The sequence below is a fragment of the Bos javanicus genome, chromosome 13 (genome assembly GCF_032452875.1).
Source record: "Bos javanicus breed banteng chromosome 13, ARS-OSU_banteng_1.0, whole genome shotgun sequence".
Classification (NCBI taxonomy): Eukaryota; Metazoa; Chordata; class Mammalia; order Artiodactyla; family Bovidae; genus Bos; species Bos javanicus.
In genome coordinates this window covers 63952534-63972097 of record NC_083880.1, presented here as the reverse complement: position 1 = coordinate 63972097, position 19564 = coordinate 63952534, and the positions used below count along the sequence as shown (strand labels likewise).

General features: G+C 38.8%; 1 protein-coding gene across 2 annotated transcripts in view; it reads left to right on the top strand.

Moving 5' to 3' along the window:
- The window catches only part of PIGU (phosphatidylinositol glycan anchor biosynthesis class U), a 90599-nt gene that overhangs the window by 10144 nt on the left and 60891 nt on the right, over positions 1 to 19564 (top strand). For both annotated transcript variants that reach the window (XM_061437331.1, XM_061437332.1), the window contains 4 exons: positions 3988 to 4047; positions 4922 to 4984; positions 11013 to 11122; positions 13362 to 13462. In XM_061437331.1, coding sequence (XP_061293315.1) covers positions 3988 to 4047; positions 4922 to 4984; positions 11013 to 11122; positions 13362 to 13462 — 334 coding nt within the window. The remainder of the gene's footprint in view (positions 1 to 3987; positions 4048 to 4921; positions 4985 to 11012; positions 11123 to 13361; positions 13463 to 19564) is intronic.

Sequence of the window (19564 nt, the reverse complement as noted above, 5' to 3'; positions counted from 1 at the left end):
CCTTGTGATTTTGGGGTATGATCTCCCCAGTTAACAGCTTCCATTGTAGACTTTCTCTGGGGGAAGCCGTGTCATGACCAACCTTAAGGAAGCCTTTGTGTTGTGGAACTGAATCTTGTTGTCAACACCCATATGAGTAAGCTTGGAGCAGATACTTAAGCTCTTTTAGATACTGCAGCCCTAGCTGACAGCTTGGCTTCAATCTCACGAGAGACTCTGTGCCAGAACCACCCAGTTAAGCCATTCCTGGATTCCTGACTCTTAGGCACTGTGTGAGGTAATAAATGTGTACTGTTTTAAGCTATTAAGTTTTTGGATAATTTGTTACACAGAAATAGATAACAGATATCTAGAGAGTGAATTTACATAAAGAAGAATTAGAGGACCTGGAGCTATCCAGTACATCAAGGTTGGGAAGGGAAAGAGGTACTAGCAAATAGAGCTGAAAGGGTGGAAAATCAAGAGAATGTAGTTCATGGAAGCTAAATGCTTTAAGGAAGGAGTAAAAACTATGTCAGAACTTACTAGGTGGCTCAGTGGTATAGAATCTGCCTGCCAAGCAGGAGACGTGGGTTTGATCCCTGGGTTGGGAATGATCCCCTGGAGAAGGAAATGGCAAACCACTCCAGTATCTTTCCTGCAAAATCCCATGGACAGAGGGGCCTACTGGGCTACAGTCCATGGAGTAGCAAAGAGTTGGACATGACTTAGCTACTAAACAACAACAAAAACGATGTCAAATGCTATTTCAAGGTTGAGAAAATTTAGACTAAAAATTGATGATTAATTTGCCAAAATTGAGATCTTTGGCAGCAATAATTTCAGTGGAGTATAGGGACAAGCGACTTACTGACATACATTGAGGGAAAGATGGAAAGACACAGTAGAGACAACCTTTTTGAGGAGTTTCAGTCTAAAGGAGGGCAGAGAAATGGTATGGAAGCTGGATAGAGATGTCTAGTGAAGATTTTTAAAATATGAAGATCTGCATATTGAATGCTGATGGGAAGAATTCTGTGGATACGAAGTTGAGAATGTAAGAAAGATCAAATGAGCAGTGTCTTTTGAGGAGGTCAGAAGGAATGGGATCCAGTTGACAGGTGAAGGATTTGGTTTTAAATAGGAAGAATGGAACTTTCTCCATTGTTAATATAAGAAAAGTAGAGAGTATAAGTATAGATAGAGGAAATTGATCAACTGGGTAGTGGGAAAATAAGGTGGTTCTCATGTAATTGCTTCTCTTTTCTCAGTGAAATAAGAAATGTTGGCTATAAGTGAGAATGGGGGAGGGGAGTTGGACTATGCAGTTAAACTAACTGCTATGTACTTGTTAGTTCATTGAGGAAACAAGCCCCCGTGCTAATAGACTTTTTGAGAACAGTTTGTTCTGTTCTATTTAGTGCCATTCTAAACTATCTGAAGCATCAAAACATTTCAAAAGTAGGCTATTGGTAGTATAAATATCAAGTTGCTACCTCTTACAGACAAAGATAAATGCGAAAAAGAATCCATTAGTAGATAGTTGTAAAAGTTTAATTCTTTGAGAACTTTGAAAGGCAAGGCTGAGGCCCCTATTTTCAAAAGGAGGTAAAAAGTTGATCTCAGGTAGCTAACATATTGAGATTTACTGTGTGCTAGGCACTATGCTGAGTACTTTGTGAACGTTACCAGTTAATTCTCCCAAGAACCATGTGAAATAGGTCACTATATGTGTTTTATGGCTGAAGAAACTAGAAACTAACGCTCAGAGGGCAAACAACCTGCCCAGAGTGGAACCTGGTAGAACATTTTAAGACAAAAAAACATTGTTAGAGGCAAAGAGAATTATTTTTAATAATTGATCAACACCCAGATGATACAGTAATTCTACACTTAAATTCATCTAACTACATAGCTTCAAAATCTATAAAAGTGACATGACTAAAAGAAAAAATAGACAAACCCACAGTCATAGAGGGATATTTTAACATATGTGTCTCAGTCTCTGATATAACAAACAGACCAGAAAATCATAGTAGATTTGAACAAATGCTTAACAAACAACCTAGATGTCATCCATAAAATGTCACACCAAAAAATGTTAATATGCACATTCTTTTCAATTGTGTGTGGAACACTTATAAAATTGACCATATGATGGAACACAAAGCAAGTCACAACACATTTTAAGTGATTGAAATCATTGAAAATACATAGTATTTTCTATGACTATAATAATAAATACATTACAAAAATATAAAAAGGAAAGTTTAAAATAATTGGAAATTAAACACTATACACTTTAGTCTCAAAGAAAAAAATCTCAGCGGAAATTTGAGTATTTTAAACTGAAGGTGATAAAACAACATATCAAAATTTGTATGATACAGCTAAAGCCATACCCAAAGGAAAATTGATTGCTTTGACCCTTGAACAACATAAGTTTGAGCTGCATAGGTAGGTTCACTTATATACAGATTTTTTTTTTCTAATAAATATGTACTGCAGTACTGCACAATCTGAGGTTGGTTAAATTTGAGGCTGGAGAACCATAGGTATGGAGGGCCAACTATAAAATTATACTCAGATTTTTTTACTGCATGGGAGCCAGTACTACTAACCCCCATGTTGTTGGAGGGTTGGCCATGTTAGGAAGGCAGAAGATCTAATATCAGTGATCTGGGTATCATTAGAAAAAGATAAAGTGATTATCCCCATAAAAGTTTGAAGAAAGAATTGTATAAAGTTTAGAGATTAGTGAAGTCCACTTCAGTTCAGTCATGTCTGACTCTTTGCGACCTCATGAACTGCAGCACGCCGGGCCTCCCTATCCATCACCAACTCCCGGAGTCCACCCAAACCCATGTCCATTGAGTCGGTGATGCCATCCAACCATCTCATCCTCTGTTGTCCCCTTCTCCTCCTGCCCTCAATCTTTCCCAGCATCAGGGTCTTTTCAAATGAGTCAGCTCTTCGCATCAGGTGGCCAAAGTATTGGAGTTTCAGCTTCAAAATCAGTCCTTCCAATGAACACCCAGGACTGATCTCCTTTAGCATGGACTGGTTGGATCTCCTTGCAGTCCAAGGGACTCTCAAGAGCCTTCTCCAACACCACAGTTCAAAAGCATCAATTCTTCAGCGCTCAGCTTTCTTTATAGTCCCAACTCTCACATCCATACATGACCACTGAAAAAACCATAGCCTTGATTAGATGGAACTTGTTGACAAAGTAATGTCTCTGGTTTTTAATATGCTGTCTAGGTTGGTCATAACTTTCCTTCCAAGGAGTAAGCGTCTTTTAATTTCATGGCTGCAATCACCACCTGCAGTGATTTTGGAGCCCAGAAAAATAAAGTCTGACACTGTTTCCACTGTTTCCCCATCTATTTACCATGAAGTGATGGGACCAGATGCCATGATCTTAGTTTTCTGAATGTTGAGCTTTAAGCCAACTTTTTCACTCTCCTCTTTCACTTTCATCAAGACGCTTTTTAGTTCCTCTTCACTTTCTGCCATAAGGGTGGTGTCATCTGCATATCTGAGGTTATTGATATTTCTCCTGGCAGTCTTGATTCCAGCTTGTGCTTCCTCCAGCCCAGGATTTCTCATGATGTACTCTGCATAGAAGTTAAATAAGCAGGGTGACAATATACAGCCTTGACATACTCCTTTTCCTATTTGGAACCAGTCTGTTGTCCCATGTCCAGTTCTAACTGTTGCTTCCTGACCTGCATACAGACTTCTCAAGAGGCAGGTCAGGTAGTACTAGGGAAGCATATTTAAAATGTACTCGATTTTGTTTATTCTCTTTAGTCATTTCAGCAGATAGTACAGTGGCACAAAATGATTCAAGTGATACTAAATAATTCTCCCTTATATGTATGTTGGCAAACTAGCGTAGAACATTATTCAAAGAAGAGATTTTTCTTGACAGAATAGCCTCTTTCCTATCCCCTACTCTGGAAACTGACAATAGTAAGATTTAATTTCTTTGTTTTTCTCCTGCAGACTCCATTAATAATATACCTCTTTCATTTTCTGATTGACTATGCTGAATTGGTATTTATGGTAAGTAACTTTCTACATAAAATCAATATGTATGTGTTTTTTTTTATGTATGTGTTTTTAAAATCCTTTATCCTCTTGCTTTTAAGAAAAAAAATCTATTTCAGGAGCTCAGAAATTTCTCAGAACATAAAAGCAAAAAGCTATTTTAAATGTGGATTCACGAGATTGTGATAGTATAATGGATGTGTGAGGAGTCGTCTCTGACATCTGACCAGTTCTAATTCATTCTACTTTAAAATTTTCATTTCTGGACTTTGTAGTCTTGAATTTCTAGCTTCAAGATTCTATGATTATCTTTAATCATGGCGCCAGTGGAGAGGGCATCCTGAATTTCCTAAGCATTCTGCCAAGGGATTTTGTGAAGAGGACATAGGCCAGATGAGACTTTCAGGGTGAGAACCTTAAAATTAAGACAATGGGGCTGTGTTTTGAGTGCAGTGGTTTGAAACACTTGCCTGATCTAGAGTTGAAAATCTGGGTCAAGTAAGAGGTCTACTGAGGTCTTCCTTTATAATTATAATGGCTGTGGCTTATTGAGGACATACTGTATACTAAGCACTTGACCTGGGTCAGCCCTGCAAAGCAATGGGTATTATTCTCCTTTCATAGAAAACTAAAATACCTTGCAATTACAGAACAGATATGGGACGCCAAACTTGATGTAAGCCTGGGTCCTAATCCTCAGAATTTTCTGGTCAGATCTCCCTGAAAAGGCTTTATCTTTGTGGTCAAAGTGAGGGTTGACTTTCTGCCTGATTATAAGAATTTAGTACTAGATAGTCTACCGCCATCCAATAACTCCAGACTCTGGTGGCATTCCATTACTCCTACACTTAGTAGGTTCATTTCCTCTTATTTCTCTTTCTTCTGACAGATCACTGATGCACTCACTGCCATTGCCCTGTATTTTGCAATCCAGGACTTCAATAAAGTTGTGGTGAGTAGTCAGTGGGTGGGACAAAGGTCGTGTACTGAAAGATCAACTGCCTTAAAATCCTAAGAAGTGGGAGTGAAGCTTCTGTCTTGTTCAACCATCCCTGGAATGGCCAAACCCAAACCAACATCTTACTTACAGAAAGGTCAGCTTAATCTTTGTGGCTTAGTATTCACTTACATATCCAAGTTCAGACTTTCTGGAGCAAATGCAGTTGAATTGCTGTTACATTATTTAAGACCCTTAAAAATCCTCCATTGCTTTCACCAGTATTTCTTTCTAAAGGGAAATGAGTATAGCTTTTAACTCACTGTCTTATGCCTGTCCAAGGTAAAACTGGATTCTCAATATAGTTTCTGTTACCCTGCATAGAACAATCTTAATTGGAAAATTTGACATGTATTAAATGCCTGTTAAAAGCCATATGTAATAGCCCAGGGGAATTGTGTATTGGGTTCATTCTCATTTTCCTAGGTTCTGAGAGAGTTAACAGATTAACCATGTATACTATTCATGCAGTTATTTTAAAAATTGGCTGCAGTCCTCATTGACTGGCTGGGAGCCACTGAGAGGATTTAGACTGTAGTGAGTGAAGGCTGCATCCCATTGGTATTGTCTGTTTATGCTTCATTTTCACTTTGGTTATCAAGCCATAGAGTCAGAATTAGCTGTTTGCATTTCTGTGCACTGGTCATCAATAACATAAACTTGTTGAATTCTGGAATTTAAGACCTTAAAGAGATTTTTAAAATATCTAAACTGAGGGTTCTTACTTGGAGTCCATTTTCAGGTTTAATGGGTCTACACACATCCTTAAAATGTGAAAAATTGTGTGTGTGTGTACTATGCCTTTTTTTCCAAGAAGAAAGTCCATATTTGTTACTAGCGCTCAAGGAGTCCTTGATTTCACTGCTTAAAGAATTAAGAAATACGTTCTAGAAACTAAATATCACTAAGACCAGGGAGTATATATCTTAAACTAATGGAGCATTTGTGACAACATGGATGAACCTTGAGGACATTTTGCTAAATAAAATAAATCAGAGAAAAACAAATACTGTGTGATCTCATTTATATGTGGAATCTAAAAAAGTCGAATTCGTAGGATAGAATATATTGGTGGTTGCCAGGGGCTGGGGGTGGGGAAAATGGAGAGATGTTGGTCAAAGGGTACAAATTTCCAGATACAAGATAATTATGTTCCAGAGATCTACTATGCAGCATAGTAACTCCAATTAACAATATCATACTGTTACTTGAAAGTTGCTAAGAGAATAGACCTTAAATGTACTCTCATTCCCCTCCAGCCACACACATAATTATGCAAGGTGATAGACGTGTTAACTAACCTTATTGTAATAATCATTTTGCAATATGCATGTATAGCCTTAAGCTTATACCATCATGTATACCTTAAGTTTATATAATGTTATGTGTCAATTATATATCAAGAAAGCTGGAAGAGAACAGAAAAAATTTGGGGGCTAATGTAGAGTGCTTTAGGGTTTCCCAGGTGACTCAGTGGTAAAGAATTCACCTGCCAATGCAGGAGACTGGGGTTCTCTCATTCCCAAAGATTTGGGAAGATCCTTTGGAGGAGGAAATAGCAACCCACTCCAGTCTTCTTGCCTGGAAAATTCCATGGACAGAGGAGCCTGGAGGACTACACTCCATGAGATCTCAAAGAGTCGGACACGACAGCACACACACACACACAGAATGCTTTAACAGGATTCCCTGGAAGGCCAGTGGTGAAATGACTGGGTGTGAGATTTCTAAGCAGAGGAATTCAAAGATAAAATAGCAGTAGTTATTTTCTTCTCCCAAGATAGATTGTGTATGTAAACTCCAATCTTTGTTCTTTGAAGTTACATGCTAAAATATTTAGGGGTGAAGGGCCATGATGTCTGTGACTTAATTTAAAATGGTTTTGGAAAAAAATGCATCTGGTGTGTGTTTTTGTCTGTGTGTGTAGAGATAAAATGTGGAAGTGTTAACAGTTGGTGGATCTAGGTGTTTTATTGAATTGTTCTTTCAACTTTTCTATAGTTTGAAAGTTTTTAAGATAAAACACTGGAGGAAAAAATAGAAAATAGATCCATGTCTATACTCACCAGTGTGTGTGTGTGTTTGTATGTATATGGGATATATGTAAATATCTAAGGGAGGGTTGGTAGCTTTCATCTAAGAACACAATCAACCATATCTGTGTTCTTAGATGAAACAGATGTTCATCTGTGTTCTTGTGTTTTAATGAAAGCTGATTAGAGATACTAACATCATATGTATTCCTTTTTTTTCCCTGATCAATTGTCATATACTCCAGTTAAAATAATTTTTAATGGGAGGAGAAGCTTATAGGGAAATAAACTAGATTTCAGTGAGTTTCCTAACAAGTCATGCTTTAGTGTCAGTAAAAGAGATACTTTTAATTTAGAGGGACAATAATTTCAATTCAGTCTTCCTGGAATTTGAGACTTTTTATCCCTGGTAATGAAGCTGTAGTAGTAGTAGTAGTAGTAGTGTTAGTTGCTCAGTTGGGTCCAACTCTTTGCCACCCCGTGGACTGTAACCCACCAGGCTCCTCTAGAGTGGTAGCCATTCCCTTCTCCAGGGAGAAGTCTTCTTAGGAAGACCCAGGGCTTGAACCCAGATCTCCTGCATTGCCGGCAGATTCTGTAACGTCTGAGCCACCAGGGAAGACCATCTGCACCCAAATGCATCCTGGAAAACTACGGTAGAGAGGGAAGACTGCATCCCCACCCCCATCTCCAGCTTCAGCATGTGAAATATGGGTGCTGATTGATTGTGACCAGTTGATTCACATGATATTTTACGTCTGCTTTGCTTGACAAAAGCAAAATTGGTCTAGCCTGTCCTCTGCTGAGATTGTGCTCATTTGGAATTCAGAATTCATGTTAGAAAGCTGCAGGTGGTTTGATAGGGAGTGATAAAAACCTCCATCCTCTGATATGCTTAGAGGGTTGTGAATTTGGAGGGTAGCTTCCTGAATTTGAAAGGTGTTGAGGCTAACAGTTGAAGGTGTAGTGAGTGTGGACGATTCATTCCCTACCCTCCACCCTAGGTTTTGGGGATGCAAACGTGTGTAGACACAGCTTCAGTGATTAGAAAAAGCTCTTTATTTGGAGTAGGGGAATTATGTCCTTGAAAAAACCAATTTTCCAAGGGACAAGGAAATGGCTGCATGGAGTAGTGGGTGAAAGGGAAGGAAAACTCCACCCTGGAGATTTTTTAATTCAGAAAAATATAATTTTTAATTATATTAAAATTCAGCAGAATATTTAATTCTGCTGAAGTATATAGAAAAGCTGATTCATGATTATAAAGGTAACACATCCAGGCAATTAATTTTTAGGTCACTTTTAATCTCTCCTGTGATAGCTGTATATCTCATTGTTGTGGCTGTTGAATATATCTAGAAATACATTGATACTTACCTTTGGATTTTAAATTGTACTCCTTAACCCCATTTATTTTTATACTTCTGATATTTTCTTGGTGTGCGTTTAGTTTTCCTCATATTCTTAGACACTCTTCTTTCTCTAACTGGGATGCATGGGGATGTTTTAAAGGAATTTTGTCTGTGCGTCAGAGCTCTGAGTCAATATTGAGCCTCTGAGGCCAGGCATAATGGCAGCTGTGCTGATGAGATTAGGGGAGACGAAGAGAGAGCCAGCAGAGTGTCTGGGGACTGGTGAGCTGACTACCCTTCTCTAGTGGAGACTCTCCTTGCATAAAATCTTTCTGTTTTAAAGTAGTTTGGAAGGTTGGGGTTACACGGAAATATTCTTTCCTTTTTGGCACTTGTCACCTTTGCCCGGGACCTCCACATCCCTGTTTAACTGCCTCCTCACTTTAGCTGTCCTGCTGGCTGGCTTCCAGCCTGGGGAGTTGGCCTGCATTCCCACCTGTCTCTCCGGCTGCTCCTGGGTGAACTCCCTGTTTCCTTTTAATAGCCTGTCTTTGTGGCGCTCTTGCCCTCCAGGTGGCCTTCTTTTTGCAGTTGAACTCCAGAACCCCAGCTAGTGGGGCCTCCGTCCTTCCACCCCTGCTGCAGCTGTCTTCATGAAATGCTTTGTTTGCTGAGCCAGCCCCCTTCTCTGATAAAAGCACCTTAGTTTATATTTTGCCCTTTTAATTAAATAACCCCAGCTGTGAATGGCAGCATAAATCCTACTGATGATAATTCCTACCACTTAACTTGGACTCCCAGAGATGATCAAAGGGAGGCTTTTGAAGTTTGTTCAGGTTTTCTGATTAAGCCTCAGCCTGAACCTGTGCAGGAAATCTGGGGTTACCTGTGTTCCTGTGATGATCCTGAGATTTTCTTTTGAACTGAAAGATGGCTCTTAAAATTTTTTTTTTAATTTTAAAATTTAAATATCCAATACATGAAAAAACATGTAAAAAATATTACGTACTCTGAACCTATTTCAGCTTAAAATGTAAAATGTTTCACATGTAGTTGACTCTCTTGATACTTTCATCTCCTTACTCCCCTTCTCACCAGTTACCACTGTTCTGATTTTGGTGTTTATCAAACACATGGTCCTAACTTTTTCTGCATTTGTAAATATCCCTAAATAGTATATAGTATTTTTTGCATGCTTGTAACTTTATGTAAGTAATATAACGCAATATATATTCTGTTGCCATCTGTGTTTTCATCCTTAAATCTTTAATGACACACTACTTTAGCTTCTCTGAATTACTGTTTTATAACAGGTTACAGCATTGATTTTATACTAAGATCATTAAATCAGCAGGGGTACCCATTTGGGGTTCAGAGGCTTTTTTCTTTTTAATATTTATTTACTTAATTGCCTGCACCAGGTCTTCGTTGCAGTATGTGGGATCTAGTTCCCTGACCAGGGATCGAACTTGGGCCCTCTGCATTGGGAGCTCAGAATCTTAGCCACTGGACCACCAGGGAAGTCCCTCAGAGGCTTTTTCTATCTTTAGTTTGACCCATGTTTGCTTATAGGGTTGCCTAACATTTTTTCGTTCTAGAACACACCCATGAACTTGTTGGGATACACACAAGGGAAGGCGAGAGCTTTCCACCTCCATCTCACTGCCTCTTAACTATCCAGCTGCCCAGCCATACCCAGCCCTTCTCCTCTTCATCATGGTCATTTCCCACTTCCTCTGTGGAAGTCAAAAACTTCATGGGACTTTGCTGGTGGTCCAGTGGCTAAGACTGTGAGCTCACAATGCAGGGGGCGCAAGTTCAGTCCCTGGTTGGGGAACTAGTTCCCACACACCACAACTAAGAGTTCGGATGCTGCAATGAAAATCAAAGAGCATGTATGCCAGCCAAAAGATACATATATATATATATACATATATACACATAAATATATATAAACAACTTCAAATAGGATAGCACAGAAGAAAACCCAGGACACTGTGACATTCAGGGGGGTCATTCCACTTTGCATGAAAATTGTTCACTTTGATGAAACTTTGAAATCCTTGGGCAACTGATGATATCTTTTAAAAATGACTAAAAATTGACTTGCCATTCAATCATTCAGTCAGCCATTCAATAGTTATTGTTAGCTCACTGTGCCAGGTATTGGCAAATAAACATGGTCCCTGCCTTCATGGAACTTACAGTCTGCTGAAGGAGAAAGATGTTAGTCACATAAATAAATAAAAAAGTTCTAACCGTAAACACTGTTAGGAGATTTTTACAGTTAGGGCGGTGGAGAGTGTGCCTTCCTGAGGAAGTGATGATTTAACTGGGAGCTCAAAGACTGTGTGGGAGTTAACTGGGAAGAGAGAAGAGGTCGTTCAGGTTAAATACAGAGGCCTGGGAACAGGAGAAGGGTGGCATGTTCATGGTGCTTGAACCCAGAAAGTGAGAGGTGTGGGGAGTGGGTGTGAGCTGAGCCTGGAGAAGTAGGGCCAGGCAAGGCAGGCCACGTGGGGGAAGGACTTTTGTCTTCAATCTAAAATCAGTGGGAAGTTACTACTTATTTCATGTTTTGTCTTTTTTTTTTTTCAGTTTAAAAAGCAGAAACTCCTTCTAGAACTAGACCAGTATGCCCCCGATGTGGCCGAACTCATCCGAACCCCTATGGAAATGCGTTACATCCCTCTGAAAGTGGCCATGTTGTAAGTATCCTCTGACCAAACGGGGCTCAGAGCCAACAAACGCAAGGAAAATCTGATGAGACTTTCTCATGTTGTTTGTTGTATTTTTGGAGATTTGGAGTCTTAGTCATCAAGTGTTTGCTATAGTTCTGTTGCACAGCTGGGGTTCTGGCCAGGAAAAGAGACAGAGCCATTCTGTCTCTTTTGGGACAAAGCCTCACACAGGCACACGCACAATCAACCCTTCACAGATGCTTTTTCACTCGATGCTGATCTGGGTTCCAGCCTCCATGTAACCAGTATTTCTAAAAACAATAACAACAAAAAATTTTTCAGTTGTAATATATGGGTTGCAGAAAATTCTGGTCTTTATGCAGCTGTTATTCCAAGCAACTCCTATGTCTCATGTAGAATTTACTCCCTCATTTGTAGTTCAGAAAACTGAATTGAAGTGCCAAACAGACCCATCCCAGCTGGGTAACGAGCGTGGGCGAGTAGAACTTACTGAACTGAGGTTCTATGGAAGAATCTCTAGGGGTACCAGTGCTGCCTGTAACTTTAATTCTTTCAGGTTATTCCTGTTTATGTTGCTGAGATAGGCAAATAGGAATAATTATTCAGTCAACTGATAGTAAATGTTAATAATACACTTGTTCCTAAGGATACACAGTAAACAAGGCAGACCAGTTTCCTCATGGAAAGACATGACCTTAGAACGTCAGATTTAGAAGGGGTCTTATGAGGACAGTTTATTCAACCCTCTGCCTTGTGTGTGACTCTCCCATTCAGTATTCCAGATAGGTGGCTGTGTAGCTGCTTCTTGAACATCACCTGCTATTTAGAAATGGCATTTTTCCCCCTTCCCACCAAGCACATTTGAGGTGTCAGTTCATATCTATGTATTTCAGAAATATTGGTGGGAACTACCTAATAGAAACAGAGGTTTGGCAGCATTACGAATGCCTTATAGACTCAGGGGGTAGTTTTGTAATAGCAGCAGTCATTTCCTTAAAGGTTGTGTAACAAATCTGTCTATAATTGCTAGAAAAAAAATTAACAATTTCTGGGCTGTTGGCTTTAGAACTGATAATCTTACAGCTCTGAGAGGTATTGGATTTAAGGTCTTTATTTGTGAATAATAATTATAATCTCTTCCTGAGACACTGGCATGTTTCTTCCCATCTGATAATCAGAATTATGTAACTGTTCTCCCTTTTCACTGTGTCTGCCAGGAAACTCCTCAGAGCCAGATTTAAAGCTGATTATTACAATGCTGTAGAAGACCTATTTGTTCTTCTTTCCCTGATCTTGGCTTTTTCCTTTTATTTATGTTTTCCCTGGTCTTAATTCTTTATTTTAATTTTGCTCTCACTTCTATCATCTGTTCTCATTTGAGCTACTTCAGATCTTTTGTGGAAGCAAGATAAAAATAAATAAAAATACAGTTATGACTGTTAAGATTTCCCTGTTCATTGTTACAAATTCATTTTTTTCAGTTCATTCCTTCCCACCTCAGGAAAAGACTGTTTCAGTTAATTCCTTGCCAGTGGAAGTTCAAGCCGTCCTGTGAAGTTCAGTGGCCACTAGCTTGTGTGCGACTCTCCTATTCTCCTGTTGTTGAATTCAGCAGACACTTATTATTCTGTCCTTTGGGTCTGGCTTGGTGGATGTAGCTTGACTGCCAAGAGGACTAACCTTAAATCACTCTCACCTCTTGAATGGGGGTAACCTATGTTAGAGTTTAGGAACCTGATTGAGGAAAAAGCAGTTTCCTATTTTTCAGAGACAAGTATAGCCATTCCTAAAATATATGGCTCTGTGGGAATTAGTAGAATTTTTATAATTTTTGAAGCCTGAAGTAATAGAAAATGTAGACTTTAGAGCCAGAAAGATGTGATTTTGAATGTATTTATTAGCTTGTAAAACCTTAAGCTTGTTACTTAACCACTGAGTTTTGGTTTTCTCATCTGCAAAATGGGAATAATGTTATTGCTGGTTTCTAGAATCTATGTGATGATGAAATATGATGGTTTTCATATGAAACACACGGCAAAGAATAAGCAGTAAACGTTCAGTGCCTTTTATTCACTGGCCACAACCCCACTCCATCCTCTTTTACTTAGGAGAACTCATTTCTAAGATGTTGCCTTCCTTTCAGTATGCTTTTAGTAAGCCTCAAGAACTTTCTGTCTATGGTGGCCAGGACTCCCTGGTCCTTTGACCAGGATTACTAATGTCAGATATGTGTGTTTTTCTCCAGCTATCTTTTAAATCCCTACACGGTCTTGTCTTGTGTTGCCAAGTCTACCTGCGCCATCAACAACACCCTCATTGCTTTCTTCATTTTGGCTACAATGAAAGGTAAGGCCCCAAAGGAAAGAACAAACCTCAGTTCCGGATTTGTGCAGGGCTTTTTGTAACACTTATGCAGTGGATTAAAAACAAAAAACAGCATTCAAAAAGATTTTTTAAAACTATACAAGTAGTATAATATTATTGTAGAAATTTCAGATAAGCCAAGAGAAAAAATTAAAACATCCTGATTCTACCACTCAGAGAGTCACCGTTAACATAGTTTGAACAAAAACAAGAAAATTCTAAAAGGCTTACAGTGAGAACAGCGGCGCTGTGCCTCCTTCTTCCTATCCCTAGTTCAAGTTCTTTGAAGGAGCTAATTTTTTTTTGCTTGTATCTATTTCCATGTTTGTAAATAAGACCTAGTATTGCTGTTTGGTAAATTATGAATTTTAGACATTATCTATTGTTGATTCTCATTATGGGAGATAACAATTTAGCTCTTTGATACCTGTTTCTTTGCTGGTGCTCCCTGCAGTGGAAAAGTGGAATCTTAACCGCTGGACCACCAGGGAAGTCCCTCACAGCTTTGATTAAATCAGTAGTTAGTACCTATGTTTTATGACAGTATAGGTATTATTCACTACTGGGAAAAGTAGTAACCATGGTTATTTTTTCTATCTTTCTATCTAAAACCTTTTTATTTTTTTTTAATTGTGGAATTTTTGCTTGTTTTTGTTGTGCTTAATCCTTTTGTACCAATCACTGTTTTTTCCCCCAGTTGCTCTGCTAGATCTTTCAAGTGCCTAATAATACAGACATGCCTCAGAGATATTGTGGGTTTGGTTCCAGATCACAGCAATAAAGCAAATATTGCAATCAAGTGAGTCAGGAATTTTTTGGTTTCCTAGTACCTATAAAAGTTATGTCTACATTATACTATATTCTGTTAAGTATGCAATAACATTATATCTAAAACAATGTACATAGCTTAATTTAAACATAGTTTATTGGTTAAAAAAAAAAATTAGCCCCACACAAGAGAATCAGCTTGTCCTTTGAAGCCAAGCATTGACTTCCCCTCTCTAGCTCTGAAAGTCTCGATGGCATCTTCTTCTGAAAGAAGACTGCTTCCTCTATGTTGAGAATCTATTGTTTGTTTTTTTAATTGCTTTTATTTATTTATTTAGTTGTAGCATGCAGGATCATCCATCTTCGTTGCAGCATGTGAACTCTTCAATTGTGGCATGTGAGGTCTTACAGCATGTGGGATCTTAGTTCCTGATCAGGGATCGAACCCAGGCCTCCTGCTTTGATCTGATTTGCATGTTTTATTTTCTATTGATTTTTTCCATCATTTTTACTTCCTTTTTCTGGAATACTTCCTTGTTTTTATCTTTTGACTCTTATATGGAATTTTTGATTGTTATTTTATACTTTCAAGTTCTTTGTTGGTCTCCAGTTGTTTCTCTGAGGCATCATTCTTATTTTGTCACACAGTGTCCTTTCTAAGCTGAGTTTTCTTGTTTTGTTTTTGTTTTTAGTTTCTGTTTGTTCTAAGCATGATCCCTTTGTCTTCCTGGACTCCCCCACTTCCCCCCCAATCCATGGCTGCCTATTTTTTTTTACTGTTTATCTGAGGTCTATCTTTCATGTGGGGAGATTTTCTCTTATTTATAGTGATCCTTAGCTGTCTGCTTATTATTTAAGGATATTATACTAACTTGTTGATTTGAGATTGTGTACATGGGCAAGACTTGTTGATGGATCATTCTCACTGTAGCAAGATCAGACAGCTGGCTGACTTTTTTTGATGGAGGGATCCCTAAATGTCATCATTTATAGGTTTTCTTTTCCTCTGAATGTATTTAGTTTTTCCACAGAGGAATCTTCCAGTTCCCTGTGTAAGGGTAGCAGGGTTAGAGTTGCAGTAGGGTAGGGGGTTCATGTGATCAACTGTCTGGAGTTGTGAGAGCAGTAGCAGGGGAGGTGGCTGGTTGAAATACATAAATTTTTTTAAATTGAAGGATAATTGCTTTACAGTGTTGTTTCTACTCTACAATAACATGAATCAGCTATGTGTGTGCTCAGTCACTCAGTCATGTCCGACTCTTTGCGACCCCATGGACTGTAGCCAGCCAGGCTCCTCTGTCCATGGGGTACTCCAGGCAAGAATACTAGAGTGGGTTGCCATTTCCTACTCCAGGGATGCATCAGCTATAAGTATGCATGGACCCCCTCCCTCTTGAGGCTCCCTCCTACCCACCCATCTAGGTCATCACACAGCACCAAGCTGAGCACCCTGTGTTATACAGAAGCTTCCCACTAGCCATCTGTTTTACACATGGTATTGGATATATGTCAGTTACTCTCTCAGTTTGTCCCACCCTCTCCTTCCGCTGCTGTGTGCACAAGTCTATTCTCCATGTTTTCCTGCCTTGTAAAATAGGTTCATCAGTACCGTTTTTTCTAAATCCCATATGTATGTGTTAATATACAGTATTTGTTTTTCTCTTTCTGACTTATATTTTTGTGTAATCTCATTACTACTTTTTAGTCCACACTTCTCTTTAGCCTATTACTGTGCTTAATATCCCTTGACCTGTGCCTCTTTAGTTAATTTTCTCCAGAACTATAGTCTCTAGGGGTGGAGTAGAATGAAGGATGAGGGTGTGTAGAGGTAGTCAACTGACTGATTGCACATAGTTGAGATGAGACCTGGGGTTCTGGCTGGTCTGTACAAAACCTTTCAGTTTGATTTTCATCTCTGTAACTTAGCCCACCTGCCAGGGTATCTGATACCTTCAAGGTGCATTTCTCAGAATGGGGTGAGTTGGCCTGATTTTTATTGGTATTCATCTCTGCAGGCCATTAAGTTGTAAACTCTTCCATATTGCTCATTTATCCCTCTTCCTCCTCCTTTTTAAAAACAATAGTTTTTGTTAATGCATCTTAATATTGTTTCATTTTTAAAAATATTTGTTTGACTGCATCAGGTTTTAGTTGCGGCATGTGGGATGTTTTTTGTTTCACGTGGGACCTTCTGTTGCCACACCCAGGTTCTCTAGTTGTGGTGTGAGGGCTCAGGAGCACGCAGGCTCAGTAGTTGTGGCCCACAGGCTTAATCGCTCTGCCACATGTGGGATCTTAGTTCCCTGACCAGGATGGAACCCAAATCTCCTGCATTGCAAGGCAAATTCCTAACCACTGGACCATCAGGGATGTCCCCTCTTCTTCCTGCTTTTAATGTTTCCACTATTATATGAAAATTTGTTTTACTATAACCTCTTCTCCAGTTTTTTGTGATTTAAGACAATTTTTAGTGCTTTATTGTCATTTCAGTGAGGTTTTTGGAGGGAACAATGATATACATGTGATTTGTTGTTGTTGTGCAGTCCCTAAGTCATGTTCGACTCTTTGCGACCCCATGGACTGCAGCACGCCAGGCTTCCCTGTCCTTCACTGTCTCACAGAGTTTGCTCAAACTCATGTTCACTGAGTCGGTGATGCCATCCAGCCATCTCATCCTCTGTTGATTAGCATTAGAGGTATATATTTCCAGATTTTCCCCCCATTTTCCTTTTAGACTTTTAAATATATCAATTAACTGTTGCCACAAAAATGTTATTTGACAAAGCACTCCAAAACTCAGTGGCTTAAAATAACAGTACACATTTACTTCACTCGTCTGTCTGTAAGTCAGCTAGGTGTCAGCTGACCTAGGTTGGATGTGGCTAGACAGTCTGTTGGTTTCATCGGGGCTCATTCATGCATCAACAGCTGGCTGTAGTCGGCTAATCTAGGCTGGGCTTTTCTCCACATGTCTGTCATCCTCATGGACCAGGGGACTAATTTAAGTATATTCTTCTCATACTGATGTCAGAGACACAACTGTTGAGGCTTGAGCTTTTGACATTTCTGGTTGTATCACATGATGCAGACATATATGTCTGAGGTCAGGGGTAGATACTTCCCCATTCACAGTGGGAGTGCCCTGCAAAGTTATATGGCAAAGAGCCTGGACATAGGGAGGGGTAAAGAATTGGCACCAAAAATACAGCCTGCCGCAAACGTCAATAAACATTTAGTCTGTCATTTTTCATGGCTGCTTACTGTTCCATTGTGTTGACCAATAAATAGAAATTCTTTAACCAACTTCTACTATTAAATATCTAGTTAACAGTTTTCAGTTTTCAGCTGTTTAAATAGTATTACAGTTAATTTTCCTTCTTTTTTTTAATTAAAAAATTTTTTTTGGCTTCATCACCAGGCATAGTTCCCCAACCAAGGATCAAACCCTGCCCCCAGCAGTGAAAGTGCTGAGTCTTAACCACTGGACCGCCAGGGAATTCCCATACAGTTAATTCTATAATGTAATTTCTAATAGTAATTTTCACACCCATGTACAATTATTTTCTTACCACAGAAATAGAGTCCTAGAAATAGAACTTTTGTGTCACAGGCTGTATACCTTCTTTAGGATTTCCGAAATTTATCACTAAATTGCCTTCAAGAGTTTTACCAACTTATACTGCCATAAGAAGTGTATGAGAGCCCTTGTTTCCCTACATTATTACTGAATAGTTTACACACTTAGGGAACAAAGACTCAAAAGTAACACATAGAGCCTTTTACTTAGAGTTTATTTATGGAAAGTACTTGTGTCTTTTTAAGACATTGCTTCTCTTGGAGTGGTTGTGGTGGTTTTTCTGTAGGTTATTTAGTTTAACTTACTGTCAGATTACTTGAAATGACTCTTTGCTGTCTGTGAACACTCCCTACCTTAGTTCCTGTTTCCGAGTGTCTTATCTCACATAGATTCATTTATCAAGGTGCTTGGTGTCCATTAAAGTAAGAACTATCACCTGGCAGAAGGGATTGAACACTGGCCTTTGGAAATGTCACCTTTAAAATAGCTGAGGAATTTCCCTGTCAGTCCAGTGCTTAAGACTCCTTGCTTCTAATGCAGGGGGTGAAAGTTCTATACCTGGTCAGGGAAATAAGATCTCACATGCCACATGGTATGCCCAGAACATTAAAAAAAAAAATAGCCAAGCACAAAGGTAGAAAGGCTGAAGCCATGCCCTCTGAGGTATGTACAATAGGAGTCTCACACAAAAATGTGAAGTATATCATTTGAAGAACACCTTTCGTAAGACGTCTTAGGTCAATGAAAAGATTTTGAGGGGGGAAAAATCATATTAAAAAGTTATATATAACTCTTTGGCAGCCACACTGTTTTTGATTCCACAGAAAAAATTTTTTATTATATCACTCCAGATTTCTGTCAAGTGAATTTTATAAACTTTTTTGTGATACTGTATGCACAATTTTGTTTTACTTTTATTATTTGTTTCATATGAGTCATGTATGATATTGGTCACATATTTGTTAGTTTCTTTAAATCTAAATTTAAGTTTTTTAAGTTTTAGGAGTAGTTCAAGTACTTGGTAAAAATAAAAGAAGTTCAAACATATAAAATGAGAAGTAAAAGTCTTTTATCATCCCACCCTACCCAACCTCCTCTTCCATTCCTCAGGTATACTTGTCATGGGATCCCAGGCCTTCCCTTTTGCTAGACACCTAAGTTATTTTCCATTGTTGGTGGCTATAAATAGAGACCGTCACAAGTAACATTTCTAATCTGTTAAAATATTTCCAGAATTTTATTTTAGTTAGGTCTCCGAACTATTCCAACTCTTTGAGTATATTAGTAATCTCTATTAACAGTATACACAAAGTTAGTTCATTTATAAAATTTGCAACTCTTATTTCTACATTTCACATTTGTACCACATAATTAGATATTTAATGAAATTAATGATGGAATAATTCATTAAAGATGAAAACAGTTGGGAGAATTCACAAAAGAAGGGATATAAATGACTAAAAACGATGAAGAAATACTCAACTCCATAGATAACTAATCAGTTCAGTTCAGTTCAGTCACTCAGTCATGTCCGACTCTTTGTGATCCCATGGACTGCCGCACGCCAGGCTTCCCTGTCTGTCACCAACTCCCGAAGCTTACTCAAAATCATGTCCATTGAGTCAGTGATGCCATGCAACCATCTCATCCTCTGTCATCCCCTTCTCCTCCCTCCTTCAGTCCTTCACAGCATCAGGGTCTTTTTCCAATGAGTCAGTCCTTTGCATCAGGTGGCCAAA